A 25,771-nucleotide genomic window follows, 5' to 3' on the forward strand; every position below is an offset into this window, starting at 1 on the left:
ATATCTATATATATATATATATGTTTCTGGGTTTAAAAAACAGATGAAGTATGTGTACAGCCAAAATGCAGTATCTTTTAAAAGAAAAATGGTGGAAATAGATTTTAAGTGTTATTTTGATATCAAAATTAGTGTGAGATTTTTGAGAAGTTGCTTGTTTCTTTGCCCATAGGTGTAATGCAGGTGCTTTTCAATTGAGAGACAAATATTTTCCACCATATTGTCTATCTTGAAGATGAGGAGCAATTTCAAAAATGGAATCTAGATCTAAGTGATGCTGAGAATACTAGGTTTATTTCTGAAAATCAGTTTCATGTAGCCTACTTTAACAGTATTATAATAATGGAAAATTTTTGTACATTCTATCTTGGATACATTTGTATCTTTAGATGGACTGCAACAGAAAAGGTCAGATTTTCTCTTGGGGTCTTTAGTCATGATGGGAACTGTCTTTCATATGATAATAATATTTTATTTTTGCTTTTCACAATAAATGACAGGCCTGGTCTGTGAGAGATCAAGAAATAAAAGGGGATATTAATCCCATATCTCATAACTCTTTCTTTATGTGCAAAGCAAAGTTATAGAAACCTGAAATGTGCCATTTTACAGAAAAAGCTGTCTGAATAACTTAAGGTGATTGTATATTCCCTTGATAGCAGGTTTCATGCCATGCAGTCAATACAGTATACTTCTAAGACCTAATACTTTGTTTTAAAAGAGGAAACTTGTTGATGTAGGATTTTTTTTTCCTAGCTCAAGTCCTGTGTTATAAAATGACCTGATTCCTTTTTTGTTCTTGTTTTTGAAGCTTTTTATTAGAAGATGGTGAGAGCTTTGGGCAAGGACGAGATAGAAGTTCCCTCCTAGATGACACAACTGTGACTTTGTCTCTGTGCCAGCTCCGAAATGTAAGAGTGATACTGTGCATTTCTTTTGTTCTTCTCTGCAGAAACATTTGTTTAAAGGGAATATGTAACAGCAGCTCCTACTGCTGTTTCTACCAACAGAAGTGTCACTGATTCCAAGAGAACACTTCTTAGTGTCCAAGTCTGATTCTGGTTTGTGGTGTTAAATTGCTTTGCCTGCAAAAGCTTAATAAATTTGATTTGTCTTCTGTCCCTCCCTTTCCTTCTACTGTTACCTGTTTTGTTCCAGTAGTACAAATAGTTCAGTATCACCTGGTATTCTCCAAGATTGCTACAACTATTTGGTTAGAGAATGTCTTCTGTATGCTTTAATTACTGTCTGTCAATGGCTCACATTATCCAAAAGAAAAATCAATTCATTTCAGTTTCAGCTCCTCAAAAACTTTATACTTAACATTGGATACCAATTCTCAACTAGTGGATTACTAGTTTTTAGAATATATAGCATTATAGCAAGATCTCTTCAAACATTTTGCAAAAATGCGGTTATGCAGTTTTCTTCCATCTTCATTGGGAAAATCAGCATATGATAACTCATGATTTGGCTTGATGTAATGATCAGTTACAAGATTTACTGCATTTTTCACTGGAATTTTTAAATTATTTACATGTCTTTGCTCATGTAGACCTTTATTGCTGTCAAATTGGAAAACTATGCTGCACTGTTTTTAGCTTGCTTTTTATAGTAGCAAATGAAATTCTCTCAGTTTTTTTTAAAAAAAACCCTTTCCATTTTGATTAAAGGGGTTAGTACAAAAAAGAAGGTGACTCCTGTCTCTGTCATCTTAATGTTGGAGGTAGCATGTCAAACACTGTGTAAACACATTTCTTCGGTAGAACTTTGCACTGCTTCACACAAATGCATCAAGGCTGGCAAAGAACTGGGTTGTTTTCTTCATTTGATCAGTGGGGCTTGTGAGGCAGGAGGGAGGTTAAAATATGCAGCATCTATTTTAAACATAATACGCACTGCAGCTTCTACTGTTGCTCTCATTAGAGGGCAATTTTTAAAGGTTTTTTTTAAACATTTTGATCTGTAATTTTGGATATTGCTGCCTACTTGTATAAATACAGCAGGAAATAATTATATACTGAAGTTTCATTTTGTGGAAGATGCAAGACTGAACCTTGCAGCGTTAGTTGAAATAAGTTTTTGAACTTGAGCAATTTTTCAAACACCTTTTATAGAGCAGAGCATGATGCTTATAATCAAAAGAGGAGCAGTACTGAATGAACTGAGAATGAACTCTTCTGTCAGCCCCAAGAGGAATAGGCTGTGTGCCTGCAAGTTAAAGGCTGAACTGCAAAACAGAGCACTGCAGGGAACATGGCATTAAACATTAATCATGCACCATAAGATGTCTGAAAACTTCAGTCAAAAATCCAGCCATGTTTGTCTGTCACCTTTGCTGAGTGTACTTCCTGAAAAGAATTCAAGTTAGCATAGCTCTTGAACAGATTAAAACCATGAAAACAAGTTGTGCAATTGCTTTGCAACTACTTGGATAGGAAGTCCACGTACAAAAACAAGGAAACAAAGAAGAACTATGTAATGCTGTTGATCTATTATTCCAAGGTGCATATGAACTATTTTTTGTGTGGAAGTAGGCTTATGGATATCTTTAGGCAGGAGAACTTCAATCAACTCCAAAAGCCTGTATTAGCAAAATGTTTTAGTGTTGAAGGCTGTGCTTCATTGCTGGTGAAAGACTGAGCTAATGCTTAGGTTTCAAGGCAAGTTACTGATTTGGCGATTGAATTCCTGTTGAATAGTTTTTTTATTCCACTAAGATTTCCACTTGAATTTTGAGCAGCATTCTGATAACGAATTGTTTTTCTTCCTCATTTCAGAGACTGAAGGATGTTGGTGGAGAGGCATTTTATCCGTTGCTTGAAGATGAGTAAGTGTGTGTGTAAATTTGTACGTCTGTAACGCACTGAATTTTGAGTTATTAGTTTTATTTGAGTGGCACACTGCACAGCTAGACGTAATATGTCTTTGGCTCTGAAAGTCAAGAGCTGATAAGCATGCTGCATTTAAGGCCCTGATACCAAACTGAGGATCTGAGCCTCTGTCCTGAGATCAATTGCTTATGCTGAATATTCAAAATTATCCATTTATTCTTGTTTCTTACTTAAAAATGGTTTATGTGGTATTATTTTCAGTGATTTGTTTTTCTTGCGGTTCACTATTACTATCCTTTTTTTTTTTGCCAGCCAGCCAGCTTTACCTCATTCCAACAGCAGCAATGAGCTTTCTGCAGCTGCTACTCTTCCTCTGATCATCCGGGAGAGGGACACAGAGTACCAGCTAAATAGAATTGTCCTGTTTGACAGGTTGTTGAAGGTATGGAGTCCTTGGGATGCTGGATAATTGAATTTGGTCTGTTAATTGGAAGATTTTGAAAGACCAAGTAATTGTAAAAGGAAGCAGAGATGCAAGAGACCACAGTAGGAAAGGGGGAAGATAAAACCCTTCAGAAGTATAAGAAGATTGAAAATAAAAATAGGACAAATTATTCTCAGCACTGGTGAATACAGAAGTAGATTTTAAAGTATACACATGGAAATAGAGCTGCTGCTAATACTGGTTATTTACTGATGAAAATAATTTTACATCCTTTATTTCATGATAGACTAAGATATTATAGGTATAAGTATGCCTGTAACATTCCTGCATTTCCAAGCAGTAAAGTATTTGAAAATATGGTGGTCCATGTTATAAATGTGAGGTTTATACTGGGTAAAGGAATAGCAGCCCCTAATTTACATATACGCAGAGAGATGGATTTCTGTTTAACAATAAGAGAGCTGATGCACGTTATCAAGTATAAACTAGAAATGTTTAATAAAAACAAGGTGGATGGATAGTATGAAAAGAAACATATAATGAAGAAAACATTCATAGTACAAATCTGGATTAGTAAATCTATCCAGTATATACCAAAGCACATGAATGCATTTATGAGAAAGAGCAGATATTTTAACATCAAACAGTAGTCTTTCATCCAGGCCTTCCAGTGAGGAATTAAATTCACTTTTTGTGAAACTTATATTCACTATTTAGGCTTTTTCATTTGGGGAAAGACTGTCTCAGGTTTGGGATTTGAATTGTTTCAGTTACATGATAACATTTTTTGCAGTTAATCTCTTCTCGTTGAAGGCCTACCCATACAAGAAAAACCAAATTTGGAAAGAAGCCAGAATTGACATCCCTCCCCTTCTGAGAGGCATAACCTGGGCTGCCTTGTTGGGTGTTGAGGTAAGGGCAAGCAGTTCCAGTACTGACTAGGGATGGAGTGGGTTAGGAATGGGGTTGACAAGGAAGCTGGAATGGATTTAAAGATTTAGCAGGTAGGTTACTGGAATTTCAAACAAAATGAGTCATGAAATTGTGCAAATAAAGATGATGTTCTGACAAATTTACTACTTCCCTGTGAGGTTATTCGATTTCAGAAAGCATATGTAAAGTTGAATTAAATGTAATCATTTAATTTTGGTTATTATTTTCACTGCAAAATAATACCCCGCCATTTGGTAGTTAACAGGGGTTTTTTGTTTTGATTTTTAATATTTTGACAAATGCAGTTGACAATCCTTCTGCTCCAGTTAGCAGTAATTGGACAAAACAGGAGAAAACATAGGAAGTGTATTTTTCTCACCTACCAATCAATACACTTCCCAGAAAGAATGGAGAATAAATCAATCAAATACAGTCCTTTGAAAAAGGAATGTCCTGGAAATGAGGGCTCCTCACAGAGCTGAACTACTCAGCTTTTGGGTTTACCTTACTTGCAGTTCTGCAGTAGTGGATCATAAAGATTCTTAGAGATAACACATCCTAAGTTATTCAGGAGATTTATCTTAGGATGTGATTTTCTGAGTACTGTATAATAAAATCAAGAAAAAAGCTGTGAAGGTGAAGGAAAACTGCTGGTCAGGCTTGTAGCCTGAGTTTTAAAGAATGAGTCACTTGTCATGCTTCAGCAACTTGTCATCTGCACAATATGGGTGTTTTCCTGTCCCATAACATTAAAATTGACTTGTTAATATTCCTGCCTTGGGATTTATGCAGGGACAGGCCACTTAAGTCATCTATATTGGCAGTATCAACAGGCAACTGGATTCAGTGCTTTTAGAGCTGGTGCTGAAGCCACTTGCCAGGGGCTGAGGTAAGCACTGTGTTTAAACCGAAAGCATCTCTTGACTTGAAAAAGGGAAACTACAAAGCACATAGCTTTCTGTGTAAACAACTGAAAATCACTGAAGATTGTGCTAGGGAGATATACAGAAAGGTCTGTATGTCTTGAGTTAGTAATAGAATAAAGATGGTTTTGTTAAAATTAAGCTGTCAGAATCTTCTATTCTTCTGCTAACTAAAGTTCTTAACAAAAACAGTCAAACTACATATCACCATGTACATTGTCATATGCACTTATGTTGGCAAGGGCTTTTTTAATTTAAATATTCTTCTTCCACATTTAGGGTGCCATAGAAGCAAAATATGATGCCATTGATAAAGACACACCGATTCCTACAGACAGACAAGTAAGACTTGTGGTGTAGCCAAATACTATCACTTGAAGATCTTTCCCACCCATCACTTGTCTGTTAACAGCACATCATGGATAACAACAGTATGGTTCCCCTTGCCCTCTAGCCTTACACTGTAGCGAGAATCTTGCAAAACAGATGGACATAAGTACTTTAACTCAACTTACAACATGGGGAAGCTGAAATCCTTCTTTACTTTATAATCACTCTTTCTGTGGCAGCAGCAGTGTAGTGAACAATATTAATGTTTCGTTTTCAAAAATCCTGGGTTTACCAAATGCTTGATGTGCCTGGTGGACCTTGTAGCAGATAATGCTGAGTACCTTGAGGTCCTGTAATGTGAGCTGTACTTCACAGAAATGGGGGTTTGAGCAATTTGGTTCTCCAAGTAGAGAATGTTCTCAAATGTTTTCTTACCAGACAGAAAAAGACATTGCAAACAACTGTTCCTTTCAGCTGGGTGAAGAAACATTTTCCATCAAATTGGTTGCAACATTGAGAACTCTGATTTGGTTACCTTTTAGAGCAAAGCAATATTACCACCAAAAAGATGTCCAGATGTAAAAAAGCTGTATCTGTCATCTGTTTTCTGCCCTTTTCAAGGGCTAGAACCCTTTAAAAAATGTGAGAGCAGAAGAGGAGAAAAAAAAAATCTCTATTTTTAAACTTTGACAGGTCTGTTAGGTTCCCTGTCAGTTTTGGTTTGAGAGTGATGGAGGAAGCAGATTGTGTATGATGGTGGTCTGACCTACATATTTTGGCTGACTTCCACCTCTAGTGTTGCAAGATTGCTGTAGTGCTGCCCCACTTACCCCAGTTTCTCTTTGTATGCTTGGCTGTGGTGCAGATTGAAGTTGATATTCCTCGTTGCCATCAGTATGATGAACTGCTGTCATCACCAGAGGGTCATGCAAAGTTCAGACGTGTATTGAAGGCCTGGGTTGTTTCCCATCCTAATTTGGTGTACTGGCAAGGTGCGTTTGACTAGTTGGCAAGGGCAGATAATTGAATGGAAAGCTTTGATTGATGTAAAAGTACCTCCTGCTTTTCGCCTCCACAATATAAGCCTTTTTTTGGGTGCTTTCCTTTCTGTTTCCTTTGAAGAATGAATCTGTGGGTTATTGCAAATTTAAATCCTAGTAACTTACATTTAATTTGTAATAAAAATTGCCCCACTTTTTGTTATATATTCAGTCTTCTTAAGTTTCAGTCACTTTATTTTAAAAAGAAAAGTCTGTTATTTGCTATTAAGCTCCCAGATAATACTGCAAAAGTTACTGAGTTCTTGGGACAGTAATTGGCATTTCTTGGATGCCTTGGCAGAATAATCAATTTGGCATTATAGCTGAATATTTTGAAATCCTTGCTGTTTTCATGCATAGATTTCACAGTTCTCATTGTTACTTGTGAAGGCCTGATAATGCAGAACCAGTATCTACTGTGCGAATTTTCATTATAAATTAATGTCTTTATCTTGTGAATTAAAATAAATGAGCTCTTTGTGCTTTTTCCTCATGGCTCTTCTCTTTTTAGGTCTTGACTCGCTTTGTGCACCGTTTCTGTACTTGAATTTTAACAATGAAGGTGAGCACCCTTTTCTGCAGTGAGTGAAGAAAAGCACAGTCTCTCATCTGTGTCTATATGCAGACAGATGGGTGAATACACTTAGAGATGGAAAGTTTCTGTATCTACAAGGGAATTTTTAAGCTCTTGTTGCCACAGGTCAAAAGAAATGGTTGGGGTTTTGAAAACTGCGTGTAGTGTACTGCTCTTCAAGCAGGGGTTCAAGCATTGTTTATTGCAAAGTACAGTAATGATATATATGTGAGATATATATATAGATATATAAAATATATGATATATACATTTATATATATATGTGTGTTATATATAATGATAGATATATAAAGGCACAAATAATCTTAAATAGAAAAATGAAGAAATGCTGCTGTAGCACTTGTATTTTTCAGTGAAGCTGTAGTTCAGCCTTGCTTAAAGTGAATGTATTATTTGGTAACCTAAGTGTTAAACTGTCAAACCAGCTTTGTTTAAAAAAGTTTCAGGTCTGCTTTAGATATATGACCTTTATCTTCGTAGAATGTGATTTGTTCATAACGTGTAATCCAAGCTTTTATTGTCTTATGCTTGGCTTTCTTTATATAAGGTCTCTGTGTGGGAAAACTAGTTTCTTGTGACAATGACTCCCATTATACCTACTGTGATTGCAGTAATTTTTGTGTGTAGATTGATTTAAGTATTTATGCTTATTATCTGGTTAATAATTACCTTTTTTGGTGTAATTAAATTCTCCCTCTGTCATTGCATCTGTTTTTTTAATTCTTACAGCTCTGGCATATGCTTGTATGTCTGCTTTTATTCCAAAGTATTTGTATAACTTCTTTCTGAAGGATAATTCTCATGTTATTCAAGGTAAGTTTGTCCCTTTATTTGGTGTATTTCTAAGAGAAGTAGAATTGTTTCTGGATATGTAAATATCCACTTTTTCAAGGGGTTGCAAAATAGGGATGCAGTTAAAATCAGGTACCTGTGCAAGAAAGTTTGGAACAAAATAAGTGGTTAAGGATTCAGACAGGAGAAAAAATCCAGATGTGCACACACACGGAAGTGTTCTAAGTGATATCCAAGGTAAGAGTCAGACTATTCTGCAAAGTTGTGAAAGCAGTTAGTAGTCTTTCTAGTGTTATGTTGTAAAGGCTTACCCTTCAGGTGGTCAAACTCATCGTGTTAGAGGAGCTGTTTGGACAATAAGGGAAAATGAACAGTACAAACTAGGGGTTCCTCAGAAAATGAAAGTTATGGGATTCAAGAAAATAGGGATTTGAGGGAAATTTCTTATTGAAAATATGATGTTATTCAATACAGGACAGGATTCGGAAAACCCTGAGGAATAATGTTCCATTGTTCACCATTCAACACATATATTGGTAACTTAGAGAAATTAAAACAATAGCTAGGTATATTTTTTCTAATTGAAAAGTAATTTTAAATTTCATGGAAACATGAGAAAGGAATTGTCTCCACCTAGAAAGTCACCTTGGCACAGTCTGTGTTTGGAAGATAATTTGTCTTCCAGACTGTCATTAAAAAACAAAAGAAGCTGTTTCACAAGCCATTAGTAATTAAAAGAAATTAGTAGTAATTTTTGTTTTTAATTGCAAGCAGTTATGAATGTTTATTGAATACTGGGTATCAACATGGCTTGCTGTCCTTGTATTTCTTTTAAAGAAATTCTTTTGTATATTTCTTGTGAAACTCATCAGCTTTAAAGGGTCTGTCATTTTTTGTCTTCAAAGAAGATAATTAAGAACTGATCAACAAAACTAATTAGATGTAAAAGCATTTACAAATTAGATAGTTAAGAGAGAGCTAATATAAGGAGAGAATGCCAAGGTTAGGAGAGTTTATGTATGGAAGACATAAACTGTATGGGTAATGGGTAAGAGGTGTTATGAACTGAATAAAATAATACGGAAAATTATTCTAGAGAGCATGTTTGCATCCTTCTGTCTGTAAATAAAGATTGCTTGCAGTAAAGGTCTAAAGATGAAAAGAATAAACATATTTCTCTGGAGACAACTGCTTTAGACTTCAAGATTAATAGCCTGGTAAAGAATTTTCTCAAGAGGTTATACTGTTCCATAAAATAATACTTTTCCATTCTAGGGTTACCTGATGGTATTCCTTAGGAGCTTTGCAAAAATATGTATCAGCCAAAGTTAGAAGTAGGGGTCAGTAGGATTCTGTGAACCAAAATAGTGTCGGCACTCCTGAGTGCCTGTTCTACATCTGGCATCATCAAGGACTCAGGGAGATTGGACCCTTTAGTATTCTAGTTAATCCTTTCTACGGTTGTAAGTCAAAAAACAATGTATAAAAAAAGGTTTAATGGAAAATGCTGTGTCATTTCCCTGCCTTTTTAAGGTAGAGGAGAGGGTTAAGAATGTGTCATTTAACTACCCTCTGGAATTTTAGCTGCTTTGTGTCTTCTGTGTAGATATAAATTGTGTGGAGCATTGTTACGCCCAACTCTGGAAACAAAAGTTTGCATTCTCTCTCTGTTGCTCCCCAGGACTGGCTGGCCATGCCCTAATTAATCTCTTCTTGGGAACCTGGAGGAAAAGGAATTACCATCTGTTACAAAATTGCAATGTTATTGCCTCTTCAACTTTCTTTTAACAGTATGTGACAGTGTAGACAAAACTGGAAGAGGGGCAGAACAGAGAGAAATCTGTCACACACTGTCCTGTGTTCTGCTTCTCTTCCAATTAAAAGCAAGTGTTACTTAGACAACTTGATGAAATTGTACCCATCAACCTAGTAAGCCAGGCTAAAGATGTAATAAATTTTAGCTTTTATACTGGGTATTTCTCCTTGCTGGTTGCTAAAGTCTTTAACTTTGCATGTCAAGCATACATCACAACCTAAGTGTGTGCCAAGTAAAACCATTGTTAAAAACCCAAATTGAGAAGTACTAAAGAAAAATTAAATGTTTCTTCTGTGTATTGAATGCAGTGGTAGCGAGTACAGTGGTGGTATTCACTTGCTGTTTTATTGTAGGTTTAAAATGAGTGGCTTTCCTACAGCTTTGTTGTGAGCTAGCAGCATGTGATGGCTTGTGGTTTTGACAACAGTCTTGGATTTGTCATTTCAGAGTACTTGACTGTGTTTTCCCAGATGATTGCATTCCATGATCCAGAGCTGAGTAACCACCTCAATGAAATTGGGTTTATTCCAGATGTAAGTGCTAAGGGTCCTTATAAGTGTTATCCAAAGGAATTAAAAACTGGAAAATGAGGGAAACTGGGATGAGATGCCTTTCCAAAGTGCTTCAGTAGCACTTTGACAAAAGTGAAACTTCCCTATTAAGAGACCTTCCTGAATATGTTGATAAAATGCTTTGATTCTTGTTTTATGTGCTTCAGTCCTTCCTGTTCTGCTGGGATGCTAAATACAATAAAAACACTACTAGCCAGTTATTATAACTTAGATTCATTTTAAAAAGTATATATACATTTATTTTCGAAATGTAGGTTAATACACAAAAATTAGTGTACCCATCAACTGCTAATACCAAAATTACTGCAGCTAATTGAATGCTGTTGATTAACACAAATTACACATTATTTTGCAAGTAACAGAAAAAATATATGATCGTCAATCTTGTAGGTATGTCAGACTTTGGAAAATGCTAAGAAGGCATTTGCTGGAGTGTGTCTCAAAATGGGACAAGTGCATAACATAGATGCAAGTTTTATGTTTCCATTGGAAAAAAATCTCTAAGATGGAGGAAAATGAAAACTGAGAACGCATGAAAACATAATAGAGAGGATGGGCTTTGTTGGAAAAAGCAAAACAAGGCCTTCTTTAGAGGCTTACTTCTAGCTATCATTGTAAATAGTAAAGCTTTCCTCCTTTTTTTAGACAGGTGTGTATAGTCAAGAAAGCCAAAATAAAAATGTGTGTATACCTACAAATACTGATGTTTCTGAAAAGTAGATTTTGGTAAGGCCAGAAAGACAATGTTAATTGATATGGTCTATATCATTCTATATTTAGCATTTAGGAATTTGGTAATTACAAGCTGATTGTAAAAACAGATGAGGACTGAGAGGTCAAAATGGAAGAAGATAACTGAACTCAGGAGATGTTGATGTAGAAATACAAATTTCCTAAGCAAGAAGTTTATGTGCATTGATTCTATAAGCAATATAAAGTTTAGTTTAGCAGAAAAGCCTTATGATTATTAGGAAATATTTTAAGTTGGAGCAGCAAGACCAAACCTCTGAAAGTCATTTGTTTTACACCATTCCTGAAAGAATTTGTGGGAGTTTGGGACTGGCAGATACTCATTATCACTGTTTACAAATATTGTAATAGAAAAGAAAGTATATACTTTCATTTGTAGAGGGTGTTTTTTAATGTAATAATGTTGTTTGACTAATACAAATTTAGGAGATACAGTGGTGATAAAATGAGCGGAAAAGAAAGCCTTATAAAGAGAGGAGTTTGAGAAAGCCACATGTATTTCAGGTGATGCACATCTGAAGAGGTCAGGTTGGGAGGAAGTTGAAAGGAAAGTGAGGAGAAGAAGGAATATTTATCTGTAGAAAGCATAAATATTTGGGCAGATGAAGGGCAACGGTTAACAGCAACATTTAAGTTCCTATGGGAGAATCAATTTTGCAGCATCACTGTATAAATGCATGTAGTGCTTATTTTTTAAAGGCTGCAGATGACCAGAACAATTCTTCTGTGTATTTTGTCCAGGATGCTAGTTTCCACTAAAGAGTTAGAGATGTAATTTCCCTGACCACCTTACAGGTCCTTGTGTGGGCTACTGATCTATACCAGACCTCTGTAGCAACCCATCTTGGGTCTTATCTGATATTTCAGCAGCTCCTTGTGTCTGCTTATACAGTTATAATTCTCCACTGAAGATTTCCAAGGTACAAGTCAAATGGAATAGTTTGAAATCACAGGTTTTGCTATATTTTAGTTTTTGTTGTGCTAGTCATTGGGCAGTACATTGTCATCCGTGAGCCTTGTCTCTAAATCTGACAGTCTGTAGATGATTAGATAATATAGTAAACAATTGCATAAGGTGAATATTTTTTTAAAACTCCTGCATTGAATAAAATGCGAGTTCTAACGTTAACACTAACCTCTGAAGAGAAGTTGTCCTTTCTGAATTATCTGTCAGGGTTTGGTGTTGGGGTTTTTTTGTTGTTTGGTTTTTTTGGTTTTTTTGTGGGGTGGGGGTTTTTATTAAGTAAAAGTTGGTCTACCTTTTAGATTAGTCAGAGAGGTGATTTTTTTGTAACTGTGACAAGGCAGCACAGGATCCGTCAAGGTGAAGGATATGCACTGTAGTAATGAGATCTGAACCAGAGTTTCGTGCTTGAGTACTAATCCTATCAAAGTAAACCCTGATTAATCTTTCATCATTGAAACGCAGGCTCTGTTGCAGGGAAGATTGTATTCCTGGCACCCTCCTCATTTGCTTCAGGTCACGTAGCTCTCAGAATATTGAACACTGCTGAAGCTTGAGTCGTTGTGAATATTATTAGCTGATGTGGTGCCTGGATTAAGTACATTGCTGTGGCTATGTGATTTACATATAAATAGAGGCATGATATATACAGTGAATCTTATAGTTCTTCTTTGCTCGCTCCCAAAGTTTATAATCTTCCTCACCCTATATACTGCTTTATAATTCATTCCTTGTTTACTGAGTAATTCTGACCCTAAACAGCAGACCATATTAAACTGAAGAAAAACAAAAGGGTGTACAATGTTGCTAACAGCTCAGCGATTGCCATAAATTACTCTAAAGCACTTCCAGCTGAGAATTATGGAAGGTAGACACAGTTGTCATCTATCCACTAACATACAAGGAAACTGATTGCAGTTACTTAATATTGTTGTGCTGAAGCTGCTGGCACAGGTAGATACCTTAGCTTGGTTTTGGTGTTATGCACAAGGTGTCAGTAATAGGGCTTCATCTTAAAAATCCTGCCCTTGAAGTACTTTTCTCTGTTTGTCCTGTTACACAATTACCTGAAGAGTGAATCTGGAGAAGTTTCTTGCTGATATTTTTGTCTTGTGAATAAAGTGATTGTTCTTTAAATTTTGTTTGTGTAGGTGCATATAGGTGGGTATAACCTAATACTAAAAATGTGATTCAATTTGCCTCATCTTTTGCACCTTTCTGTAGCCCTTAAATATATGATTGTCTAGGCCCCATATAGGATTGAAGCTAAGTGTGTGTGTGTGTATTTCAAACGTGGACCAGCAAGGTGAAAGATCAGGAGTTTGTAGAATAAACGATTTCCTTTGGAAGAGACCTACAAGACTCGTGTTGTCCAACTGCCTGACCACGTCAGGGCTGACTTAAACATGCTGTTAAGGGCATTCTTCAAATGCCTCCTAGACACTGACAGCCTTGGGGCATCAACCACCTTTCTAGGAAGTTTCTTCCAGTGTTTGACCACCTTCTTGGTAAAGAAAGGCTTCCTAATGTCCAATCTTCTCAGGTTTTTTCTCAACCAAGATTCAGATGTCCTGGACTTCAACACAATCTAAATCTCCCCTGGTGCAGCTTTGGACTATTCCAGCATATCCTGTCACTGGATCCAGGGAGAAGAGCTCAGCATTTCTCTCTCCTTTTCCCCCCCTAAGAAGATGCAGAAAGCACAAAAATAGTAGTTAACAACTGAAAATTAAAGCAAAAAGCAGCAGTTGGTACAGTTGTTAGAACAACTCCGCAAAATAAAGTTCCACTTTTGTGTTGTACAACCTTGTTTCACATATACATCAAATAGGGAAAAAAAAGAAGCAGGCATTTAATACACGGGGAAAAAACCCAAACCTCTTTATGTTTGGATTTGGCACCTGATATAAGCTGCAATATATGGTACAGCTAAAGTATATGTAGAAACGAAGTGATGCTTTTTCTGAATAACTTATTATTGAAGGGAGTTTTTCCTCTGATTTTAACAAATATAATGCTTTAAGACAAGGAGGTGTTCCTAAGCCTGAAGAGGTTATGGATGCTATTTGCAAGCACGGAAAGGAAAGGCAGAACACGGGTGGCATTACTTCCTGATGCAAAGCAAAATTGTAATTATGGCACTGCTCCTCTCAAGCTCTCTCAAAAATGTTTTACAGGCTCTTTTTTAATGTGGCTTATTCTCAGGCTGTTTCAGCCGTCCACATGCTGCTTTGATTACACATTAGGTTTACTTCCCAGCTCTGGAGAGCTAAGTGTCAAGTAAAATCACAACGCCCTTCGGCTTCTGGGTTCAGCCCTGAAGGGTTGGAATCCTCTTTTCCTGGAGCTTGTTATTCCAGAGGCGCGGTGCTGTTCCGGGCGGCGGCCGCTCGAGGGCACCATTCACCAGCGCTGTGTGCAGTCCTGGTCCCGAGCGCATCCCGAATTCTGTCCTGGAGTCAGAGCAGCTCCGCCCTCCCTTTCACTGGCGTCAGGAAGTAATGCCACCCATGTTGTGCCTTCCTTTTCCTTGCTTGCTAATAGCATCCATAACCTCTTCAGGCTTCCCAACACCTCCTTGTCTTAAAGCGTTTTGGTTTGTTTTTTTTTTTAAAGTCAGAGGAAAAACTCCCTTCAATTAAAGCTTGCCTGACACCTTCTACTTAAATTGTTTGACCTACTTTTCATGTCACTGCTGATAGGTTTGGTGAGGATGGGTTAGAGCAAAGCAGTGATTTTCCTTGTAATTACCTTTTAATAATCTTCAAAGCTTCTAATTTCATGTATTCTCTTGTATATTTCTGTGTAAATGCATGCATGGTAGAGGTGTTTGTGAAATTAGGAGAAAATGAGGATCTGCTTTGGTTAAACATCTTAATCATATATATGAAAAGGAGGAAAGAATTGCTTTTAAATACCAAGGAAATAATGTGGTTTGCCTAATATATGTGCCTTCAAGCAAAGAGGAGCCTCAGGACACTAGGCTTGTTTTCCTACTGCATGGGAAGCAAGATATTGGATACAAACAAGTAGATAAAGGTATTAGCTGATCACAACCACTGCAGGGGATATTTCAGGGAACAAGATATGTTATTTTTCCTAGGGTGCCATCTATTTAAAACATGACATAGATAGACTCAGTGAAATAGTATGATTGTATTATAAGATTCAAATGGTGATAGAAATTGATTTGGTTTGGATTTGGAACTCTTAAAATCAACTGGTGGGCTGGAGGTCAAGCTTCATAAAAGCCTGCTGAATATTAAAAGTGGTGAACAGGTCATTGAACCTTCCTAAGTTTAGGGACAATATGGCTCAGATCTCAGATGCTCAGATGGAGGCATAGGAATAAAATTTAGAGATATCTGAAGCTTTTCAGCAAATGTGCTCATCATTTAGTCAGAGCCATAACCCAGTTCAGAGTTTATGGAATAAGAAGTAATTTATTAACATAATTTCAATTATGTTTTCTGCTCCTCATTTTTTTACTTCCAGGAAAAGCTCAATAGGAGGATTAATTTGCACTTTTTATGAGTTAAAAAGTAATATATTAAGCTTTATGTTTAACTGTAAATCTTCATAGCACATGAGCTATGCAGCTGAGTAAAGTTTAACAATGATTATCTCACTCTTGCATTCCTAATTTATGGAAATTTTCTGCACAGTTTGATGTTTCAAAATAATAGATTCTCTTGCTTATGTCTTGCTAAATACTTCATTGAAAAACTAGAAATTCTTAAGGTGCCATAAGTTCTTAGCTCTTCTTTCTCTGTGTGATGTAATCAGTATGAAGGCTTGCAGACATTAAAGGTTTTCTGTAGCTGTTGAAGCAGCACAAGTCTCGTAGAGGTTTAAGTGCTGAAGTAGGACACCTTCAGGTGACACTGCCCTAAAATGGTTGCAGTAGAACTACATAAATGCTTGGGTGTTAGTAAGCATTTACTGAGAATGAAACTGTGCTTAATTTCTTCACTGACAAGTAGACGTTTTAATAAATACCAGTATAGCAGAAGAAGACTGAAGTGGTTATTTTTCTCTTAAAAATCATTATTTGAACTTTTAGTTATTTCTACAAAACCATTTTCTTCCGTAGCGAAAAAGATATATTAAATCAAGTAAAAAAGTTTATGCTTTTTCAGGCATTCTTGGCTAATTTTTGCTTAGGTTATTTAGAATTGCAACAGTTTAGTAGAGCAGGTTTTTGAATTCTTTAAGGAGGTTATATTGTGGAAACCAGCCTAGTAAGGGCAGTGATTGGTTTTTTTATTGTTTCACTATGGTGTCACAAATTAATAATTTGAAAAATTTGGAGACAAAAAAGGCTTTTGAGGGACTAAGAGTTGTGTGATAGAAGATCTGCCACTGCAGTTACTTTCCTTTTTTAATGAATTCATGCAAAATGGGCAGTTTTTAATGTAGTTGATGATTGTCACAGACAACTTGAGTTCTCAAAACTTTTTTTTTTTTTTGTCTTCCTCCCATCACCACCTTTGGCAGCTTTATGCGATTCCTTGGTTTCTTACAATGTTTACACGTGAGTATGCTTTTTTTTCCCTCTGATTAAATGTTCTTATATTTCTTATTTTTCTCACTTTTCAGCTAAGGCCTTTCTTAATTGGTGTGATAGGTCATTTAGTAGGACGTTTATAATTTGTAAGGATGTGTTGCGGAGAACTTAACAGTGGAAAACTCTACAGTGCCTGTCACTTTCTGCCCTGATTTGGCAATAATTAGTATTTCTCCTGCTTTTTTGAGTTGTTGTTGTTACATTATTATATAATTATTATGTTGTTATTGTTATTATAATAACAATGGAATATTTTACACATACAGTATTTAGGGTGTATTCAGAGGAAGCTGTTATCTGCTGCAAAAAGAGGTAAAAATAGGTAATAATAGTTAAAAAGCAAAACCAAACCACACCACCATCCCCTGCTGTCACTCAAATAATGTAAGAAAATCAGTGACTTTGTTTTTGAAGATAATCATTTTTTTGTTGACACACTGTTATTCTGGTAGCACTAGTTTACTGGTTTGTGCACATACATTAGGAGAAAAGAAGAGCTTTCTAATTTGGTGAGTTTTAATTAAAGAGAACAAAGTTAATAGATGAATCTAGAAAGAAATTTTAAAACTTATTTTCTCAAAAATCTTTGACTCTTTTTGTGTCATACCAGATGAATGTGTCACAGCAGATGTTGAATTTAATTTTTTTAAAAAGTGCCAGAATGAAAAGAGCTGATAGATTATTTCACTGATGAAATATCAAGGAACTTAATGTGAGATTCTTGATTGCATTTCCTAAAGGTTTTGACTGTAAAGCACTGGTTCTTGAACTTGTTCCTTTTTGTATACTCTTCATGAGAATCACCACATTTGGAAAACCAAGGAGATGGTTTCCTTAAGCAATCAAGTGCAATAAAGTCTTAGAACTATTAAGTTGAAAGATAGCATATTTTAAGAGAGCCACCTTCAGCTTTATATGTAAAATCTTGCTATTTTTAATAGGCCTTTTTCCTTGTCTTTCTTTTATTCTGTGAATTTTTTCTTTATTCTGTTCATTTTTTGTCTAATTGTAAGTATTGGATCTTATTGATTAACTCATTAATGTCATCTTCTTGTGAAAAACTGATATGCATGCCTTAATACGTAATTGTACTGTACCAAAAGAAAAATAAATTGCCTAATTCCTGACATACTTGAAATGTGAAAAGCCATGTGCTTCCATGTATTCATTAAGAAAATAAGACTATGGTTTCCAGAATGTTCAAACTGCATATAAAGACAAACATGATCCTAAACAGGCTGAGTCCTCTTTGCTCCCAAATAAAAAAGAAATCACTCAAGATGGGAGAGGAAAGAAGTACACAGACAACCCATTAACCTTGTTATTGTGTGTGTATGCTTATAGAGTTCTATTTATTGTGCTTATCTTCATTTTGCAGATGTCTTTCCTTTGCACAAAATTTTTCACTTGTGGGATACGTTACTGCTTGGAAATTCCTCCTTCCCGTTCTGTATTGGAGTCGCCATACTTCAACAGCTGAGGGATCGTCTTCTGGCTAATGGATTCAATGAGTGCATTCTCCTTTTTTCAGACTTGCCAGGTACAGAAAATACTGTTTCTTCCTTTTTTCTCTGTCTTCTCCAGTGTGTTTCTAAATATATGTTTAGAAATGATGGTAGATTTAGGCAAGCTCACTGCCAGAGTGTGTGGATCTTAACCACAATTTATTGTAGTTAGTTGAAGTTTTTTTGCTGTCATCAGCAAGAATGCAGTAGGGTTGTTATTTCCAGGTGAAGATTGGTGTATTTTGTTGTGGAATTTAGAAAAATTTAAAATTATTCAAAAGCACCAGTTTGTAGTCATGCCACATATGGACACAATCAGTTGATATGAATTATTTTTCCTAATAAGTTGAGTACAACTCTGAATAGTCCTTTTCTTCTTTGGTGCTAATATTAGTCTGCTTTTCTTTCGAACATAATTAAACTTTTACTGTGGAAGTAATTAATGTAAAAGGATTAGGGAAAGCAATTTAGGAAGCCATTGGAATTACTTTGTTAAATATTTCCATTTGAAATTAAAAGCTTTAGAATAACTTTCAAAATTGTATCAGAGTCTGCATGAACATTGTGCAGACGTTCTGTGTCTTTGCTCAGTGGGAGGTAATTAACCTATCCATACAAACTGGTACCTTACAAAAATACATAGCAGTTAACCATGAAGTTTGGCTCTTCCTTCTGGGCAGCTACCTAGTAAGACAGTAGAATGCGTTTGAAACTTAGCAAGCCATGTCACCTGAAAGATGTGTTTTAGTTTGTAGCAACACAAGTAGGAAGGTCTGGAGCACACAGAACATGCTTACATTCTTGTATTAATTCCCTCTCTCCTGCTCAGGATCTTACTAATATAGTACATGTCTTAGGTAAGAGGTTGGCACTGTTTTAAATGTGTGGGTTTTCTTTAGATAACTCTAACTTTGGGGTAATTACTGGGCTAATTATGGATTTAGTGATCTCTATCTGAACACCATGTGTGCTATTCAGTAATTCATAGTTCATTTAAACAGAAGTAGTTCTTCAGAAGAGCTGAAGGAGAGAATGAAGTTTGGAGGAGAATTTAAGAGGTCCTCTTAAGTGTACCAGTCTCTACAACTGTAGAGTTTACAGAGGTCAGCAATAGTCTAGGATATGGTACCAAGCAGATGAGGCTGAGTTCACAGTTGCATAAGTCAATGAGTTGCCATAAATGAAGGTCTGTGATTTCTTTAAATACTGTTGTCACAAATTGACTCTCACTGTATATCCTTCTATATGGGTCTGGATTTCAAAATCTGTCTCCTACTTATTAGTTTGGGATGTACTATGTATTTGCTACTGTATTTTTCAATTTATAAGGACTTTAATTAGGCCATTCCTTATAGTGTAGAATTTTAATTTTCAATCTGTATGTTTAATCATTTCAAATGCTCATAGTTAATTTATTGGGATATCTACAGATGGCTGAAATGTGAGTACTAAACTTAAATATTGATTCTCTTCCCATCTTCTCCTCCTTCATGTGTTAGCTGTATGTCTTATTTAAGTACAAATCCATTAATATTTAACTTATTTTCTTGCCTAAGGTCATTTCCCCATATTTTTCTTTTTCTTGAAGGGTGCTAAATTATAGATTCCAATTTATCTTAAATCAACTGATTTACTGACAGTGGAAGTACTTTATACTGAGATCATGTACAAGAACACTTCAGTTCTTGTGATACATATGTGTTCATATAATAAAATTAAATCACTGAAGTCTGTAGTGGTATAATGAGCATGTATTCTGCTGGTTTTAGTTGATGACAACTTTGCTGGTACTCTGGTAGGAAATACAGGTTTCTGAGAAGATTTTTTTTCTTAAATTGGTCATGTCTGTGTTATTTAGGATGTCAGCAATGGCACAATTGAATATTTTGAGATAAATCTAAAGCATACCATAAAATACTGCCAGTAAAACTACTACGGGATAAATAATAAGGGTGAAAAACAGTCTTAGTGTGTCTTAAAAGTTAAATGTTGTTGATCTAGCTTAATTGGTAACTTTTTCAACAAATAATTCTCATAGCCTTGTGCCTTTGCCTTGTGACCTGAGTCTTATTTCTGTTTAAAAAGTATTGACTCATTATGCATTTTGTCGCCTGCATCTTCCAAACAAGACTTCTGTTGTTTTAGTTATGGTACTGTGTGCCAAGGCTGAGAATTTTCTGAAAGTAATTTACAAATAACCTTCACCTGAAAATACATCACTTGCAGGAAGAGATTATGTTGTTCAAAACATCTGCGATAATTTTAAACTAAAATCAATTGTTGCTCAACAGTCTGAAACTTCTGCAATTTTTAAGCTTTGTATGCACAGGAATGGCTTATTTCAGCCTGCCAGTGAAAGCAACTTTCTTTCCAGACTGATAGAGATATTTTGCGGCAATCTTGAAACTTTGTTGAACGCTTTTAAGATTTCTTGTTTCTACAGAACAAAAACCCCACTGCCTAATTTCCAGTGCACTGTATATAACACAATTGGAATTATTGTTTTTAAAAAAAAGTGTGAGGAAAACAAACGGGCAGTGTGTCATCATTGATTACTTGGCTCTCAAAAGCCTTTCTAATACTTGTCTCAAAGCTTTGGCCATATTTTATCTATAAAGCAAATACAATTGGGCAATACTTGCTATTTTTGGAAGGTCTGTTGGAAAATTTAATTTATTTATATATTGTTCAAACAATGTTCTAGCAGATTATGAAATTTATTTGAAGATTTTGACAAAATAATTGGCTAATTAAGAATATTGGAAAATCCTTTTGCTGCAAATGTCCTTGTTCATTCCTCATGGAACTGTATGAAGGGGGCATATAAGCAACTGTTAAAACTAGAATTAGATTGTTTAGGAAATTAGTACCCCAAAGTGCTGGGATTTTTTAATTTAAATTCTCTTTCATTTTTCTTTCATAATTTTTCCTTGTGTTTAAGGTGCTCTGTTAAGTACAAACTTTATTCAAACAGTATAAATACCAGAGAATACTTAGGAATATTTGAGGCAGACAAACAAAACCAACCCCAAAATTGTTGCTAAATTTTTTGCCTGTAGTTTTGAGACTTAGTAAATTTTGTCTTATTCAGGTGATGCAGAGAGAGCAAAGACATTACACATTACCTTTGTTTTTCCTAGAAGTCTGACATATAGCAGAATGTGTCAGGAAAATGAAAATGGTAAGGGTGACACTACCATGATGAGATTCCTGAGGTACCAACAGCAGAGACAGGACTCTGCTTTCTGACCAGTGCTGATTTATACTAAGCCGGTCTGGATATCCCTAAACCTTATATATCAGCAGATTTACAACCCAGAAGGCTTTTCATGCCCTGGAGACCAACTGTGTAAGTTTACTTTAAAACGTGCAGTTTTGCTTATAGCTTAGTCTTTAGAATCTTGATGTAAGTTTGTGTGATAATGCCCACTATTCAACTCAAAAATTATGATTGTTGTAGTGTGACTTGATTACCAAGTTCATTACCTGCTGCAGAAGTAGTACAAAGTCAACAGCAGCTTTTGTTAGGAAGCATCCAGACACATGCAGCTCTTTGCAAACAGCTGAAGGATCCTTACACCAATCCACACCCACCTGGAATGGATGCAGTGAACACCCACTTGCAGTGCCCGGGAAACAGCTCTTCCTCCAGTGATCACTGTCAATGTCAGAGCTGACATACAGAGATGAGTTATGGACTTCTAAGAAGTGATGGAAAGATGGAGACAGGTGTTGTTAGACAATAGGGAAATGCCAAGCCTAAATATGAGATAAAACCTCCTCAAACAAACCTTTTAGGTTAATTCAATAACCTTCTGTAATTTTGAAGCAAGAAGAGGGTTCATTCTTTTAAGGCTGTGTACCTTAGGAAGGTGTCTTTTTGCTGACTCCAGACTAGTCAGTGCTTCCAAAGAATCTTGACCTCACATGGGAACTTCATAAAGACCGACTGAAGAAAAGCAATCCAGTGCAATTAGGAGCTACGGTAAAATGGGTGAAGTGTAAAACTTTGTGAGACACAGGCATGTGGCTTTAAGATGCAAGATCTGGCTATCGTCAAACCACAGACATAAATGATTCTCCAGGGAATGGATTGTCTCTAATGTGGGAGAAATTATTATATCCATTGCTAGTCTAGTGATGTGCCAAAATGCTGAATCCTGTGATTGTGGAAGCCATATGAATATTTAGAAGGATTGCATCCAGCTTATTAATGGACTGAAGGTTAAAAATAGTGGAAATTCTCTACTAAGATTGTATGGAGCAGTTTTGAATGATGCATTTCTCTTGACAGCAGCAAAATTAGACGTATCAGAAGGCTCTACTTCAGATACATTTCTGACCCTAGGTAGCTGCTGTTTTACTTTCTGCTGTTTTCCTTCCTAAAAACCCTTTGTCTGCCCGCATCTGTGACCCATATGATTCTATTGTACTGGCATTTCTGGTGGTTCAGCATTTAGTTAATATAGATCTGATAAGAGGAAAAAATGACAGCTGGCCACCAAATCCACACAGAGATGGTGGGTGTTTAGTGCCTGTTCCCATTTGTTTCACCACTCCTCCAAGGAAAATGTGAGGAGATTAAAACACCACCTGTGAAGGGACTTACAGAGATACAGTGGTTTTTCTTATTCCAGTGAGCAGTATAAAAAAAAAAATCATACATTTCTTTGATTACGGTTTGACTTTTTTCACACACTTTTGAAAATATCTTATTGCTTAGATTAAGGCTCTGAGGAACAGAAGCCAAAACAGCGCTTCTAAAAGGAAACTTTTTTGGCTTCAGCTACAAAATTTTGACATATTGCTCTGTTGTTGTTCATGGAAGATGGCTCTGGAAAGTATTTTGCTGTGGAGCTAGTGAAGCTGACTACCTTTTTCAAGTTACAGTATAGCTGAAGAAAAACAGCACTTTGGTTTCTTTCACATGATACACATGATAATGGTGTTGTAACTATGACAAAAATATTGATTGGAAATATCAAAAGACATCAAAATTTTAAAGGAAATCGCTTTTCCTGGTTTTATTTTCTTGAAATATGTAGGTCAGGCTGATATTTATGGAAGCATATTTTTCTGAGCATGGTGCTCATCTTTGCTATGTTAGATGGCTTTTTGGAGATCTAGGTGTATTTCATGATGCAATTCCTCAAGATTATTTGCTTTAGGACAGAAGCAGAGAGATTTGTTAGGGCTCACCAAGGCTGTCTGGTAGTGTCAGACTGTTAGATTGACGTTGTTTTACCTGAAGCTGTGAATTCTTTAATTATTCATCTTTTCCACTCATTGTGACACAAAGAAAACAGTTCAAGATTACAGATTCTACCCTCTTTGAGACTAAAGAGAAGTGCTGGAGTGGGCAACACACTAACGAAAAAATACTGAAATCCTTTATTGTAGTCTGTAGTTGTCACTGGCAGAGGAAAATCAAATATATATCCTTTGGCAAAGGGCTGTCTGCCACAAGAGATGGTGCTTCATTAAAAGGGTGAAAAGTGAGTTCTTCAGTAGAACTTTCCTAGTCCATGTCTTAAAAGCAGTCTGACAGACAGCTTATGCCCCCTGTTTCTTAAAAGAACCCTGTTAGTGCTCTCCATAGTGAAAAGGCACTTGAGAAAATAGAATAATCTATCTGTTAGTCACATAGGATTTTGTACACCTTTACACTGGAATAAAATGGAAGTATAAGAAGGCAGAGTGTCAAACATATTAGGATTTCTAGGATTCTTGTCACGAACTGACAAAATTCAGGCTGCTCTTATTTTTTTTTCCTATTACAAAGTTGTCTTGGGAAAATATTTCCTTTTTTTCCCATTACAACTACAAACATAGCAACTGAGTCAGGATTAGACAAATGCTTAGAGCAATACTGTGTACAAGACTTTTTTGCTTTTACAATTGCAGCGAACATTGCTGACAGAGCAAGGTGCCTCATAGGGTATCTGTTTATAATTTTGTTATGCTGAATATGTTTGTGTGCCTGTACAGGTATAAATGTTCTGCTTAGTAATCTTTAGTTTTCTAACTGTTCATTGAGGAGAATTTCTAAATGGACTGCACAAATAATGCAGTATTAAAAATTCTTGATTGAAATGTACATTATCACCACAGTTCTATATGATTATAGATATATTTAGGGAGTGTATATCTAGCATTGTAATGGAGATACACATTACTTAAATGCAGATTGGAATGGCAGTGTAGGCTGAAAGCTAGAAAAATCTGTCAAAACAAGGACTTTGAAATGAGGTTAAATGAGCTCTCAGTGCTCTTATACTTTGGGATAGCAGTCAATTCCCTTTGATTTACTTTCACACTATATTTCACTTAAACTCTTGCCTTTATAAAGCTGCATGAGGCATTTGATTCTTTGTGTCCAAATTTCTTCATTCTTAATGTCCTGAGAGTGTACTGGAGTTTAGTAGAAATCAACAGAAAGGCCAAAACTAAACATGGAGGACTAGAGCGGGGTTTGTACCTAAAGGTAAGACTTTGTTAATACTGCAAGCTTGGAATAAGTTTCTGGACTGCATGGTTAATATTGAAGGGCAAAACTTGTTCAGGAAGGGCAGGTATGACACCTGGGAAGAACTCGCACTGTATGTGAACAATGTTGCCTGCATTCTGAAAATGCTGATAAATAGTCTGAGTAACCAGCAGGGATGTGTGACTTCTTAAATTTTTGAAGTGACACCTCTGTAACTTCAAAAATTTAAGAAGTCTAGACAACCATCTGTGGGGGGTAGGGGGGGGATAGGCTGTACACATTGCATTAGGGCTTTAGAGCAAGGCAAGGAGCTAGACAGATTCTTGCTAATTCTTCAGTCTTCACGCATATAAAAGCATAGCACCGTTCTAAGGAGACGAATCATGTAAGCCGTCATGTAAGCTGATAAACCACAAACTTGTCTACTGGGAATGCAACCCTGAAATGACAAACTTTTATGTCTTGAATGTACTTTAATACTTTCATGTGTAAATTCGAATGAAAGTGTTAACTTAGTTCTTCAACAGAATAAGGGAACTTTTCTCCATAGCTTATGTGTAGGTTAATTATGCTACAAGCTTTAAATAACTTAGAAAATGTACACTGACAAGGCTGGACTGCAGTTAGTTACTTAAAGCTACTAGTTTTGCTGTGTAAACACTGACATAGACTTGACTAGTGATAAACACTGGAAGTTTTGGATCTCAGTAAGTTATCTACTGCAGTGCCAAATGGCTAGAGCATTTTTTTAGAAATTAAAGCAGTTTTAAGTATAGGTACATAAGCAAGATGGTAATCCTTCCTGTTTACAGTTGCTGTATTTGTGAGAAATAACACTTCAATCCTGAATAAGATGTTGCTTGCTCTAGCAGTTTGAGAGTGTCTCATGGTTCAGGATACTCATTAGGCAGATGTAAATACTCTATTTGTATTTGTCTTTACCTCGTGTTTTTCCATCAGTGGCATGGGAATCAACAGGTCAAATTAGAGGCTTTCATCCTTTTCTCATGACAACAGGTAGTTCTTTTCAGGATTACCTGAATTTTCGTCTTATTTTAAAAGCAGAAAATCTGAGTTACTTCGTGTTGTTTTCCTAGGAATACCCTGAAGACTAACAGGAGAGCTAATGCAAAGGTCTTCTACTTACAGCTCTTAAGAGAATCATCAGTTTTATAAACATTTGGCTTGGTCAGAGTTTCTGACTGTAGAGTTTTTTAC

The 25,771-nt window shown here is 36.0% G+C and overlaps 1 protein-coding gene across 4 annotated transcripts in view; it reads left to right on the top strand.

Moving 5' to 3' along the window:
• Nucleotides 1–25,771, top strand: part of TBCK (TBC1 domain containing kinase) — an 88,450-nt gene that overhangs the window by 29,638 nt on the left and 33,041 nt on the right. For all 4 annotated transcript variants that reach the window (XM_066186269.1, XM_066186268.1, XM_066186270.1 and 1 more), the window contains 11 exons: nt 812–911; nt 2,781–2,830; nt 3,147–3,276; nt 4,093–4,191; nt 5,415–5,477; nt 6,331–6,457; nt 7,017–7,067; nt 7,830–7,913; nt 10,156–10,241; nt 16,492–16,528; nt 17,940–18,101. In XM_066186269.1, coding sequence (XP_066042366.1) covers nt 812–911; nt 2,781–2,830; nt 3,147–3,276; nt 4,093–4,191; nt 5,415–5,477; nt 6,331–6,457; nt 7,017–7,067; nt 7,830–7,913; nt 10,156–10,241; nt 16,492–16,528; nt 17,940–18,101 — 989 coding nt within the window. The remainder of the gene's footprint in view (nt 1–811; nt 912–2,780; nt 2,831–3,146; nt 3,277–4,092; nt 4,192–5,414; nt 5,478–6,330; nt 6,458–7,016; nt 7,068–7,829; nt 7,914–10,155; nt 10,242–16,491; nt 16,529–17,939; nt 18,102–25,771) is intronic.

The sequence above is a fragment of the Chamaea fasciata genome, unplaced genomic scaffold (genome assembly GCF_029207755.1).
Source record: "Chamaea fasciata isolate MVZ Bird 193981 ecotype frontalis unplaced genomic scaffold, bChaFas1.0.hap1 SCAF_6, whole genome shotgun sequence".
Lineage (NCBI taxonomy): Eukaryota > Metazoa > Chordata > Aves > Passeriformes > Sylviidae > Chamaea > Chamaea fasciata.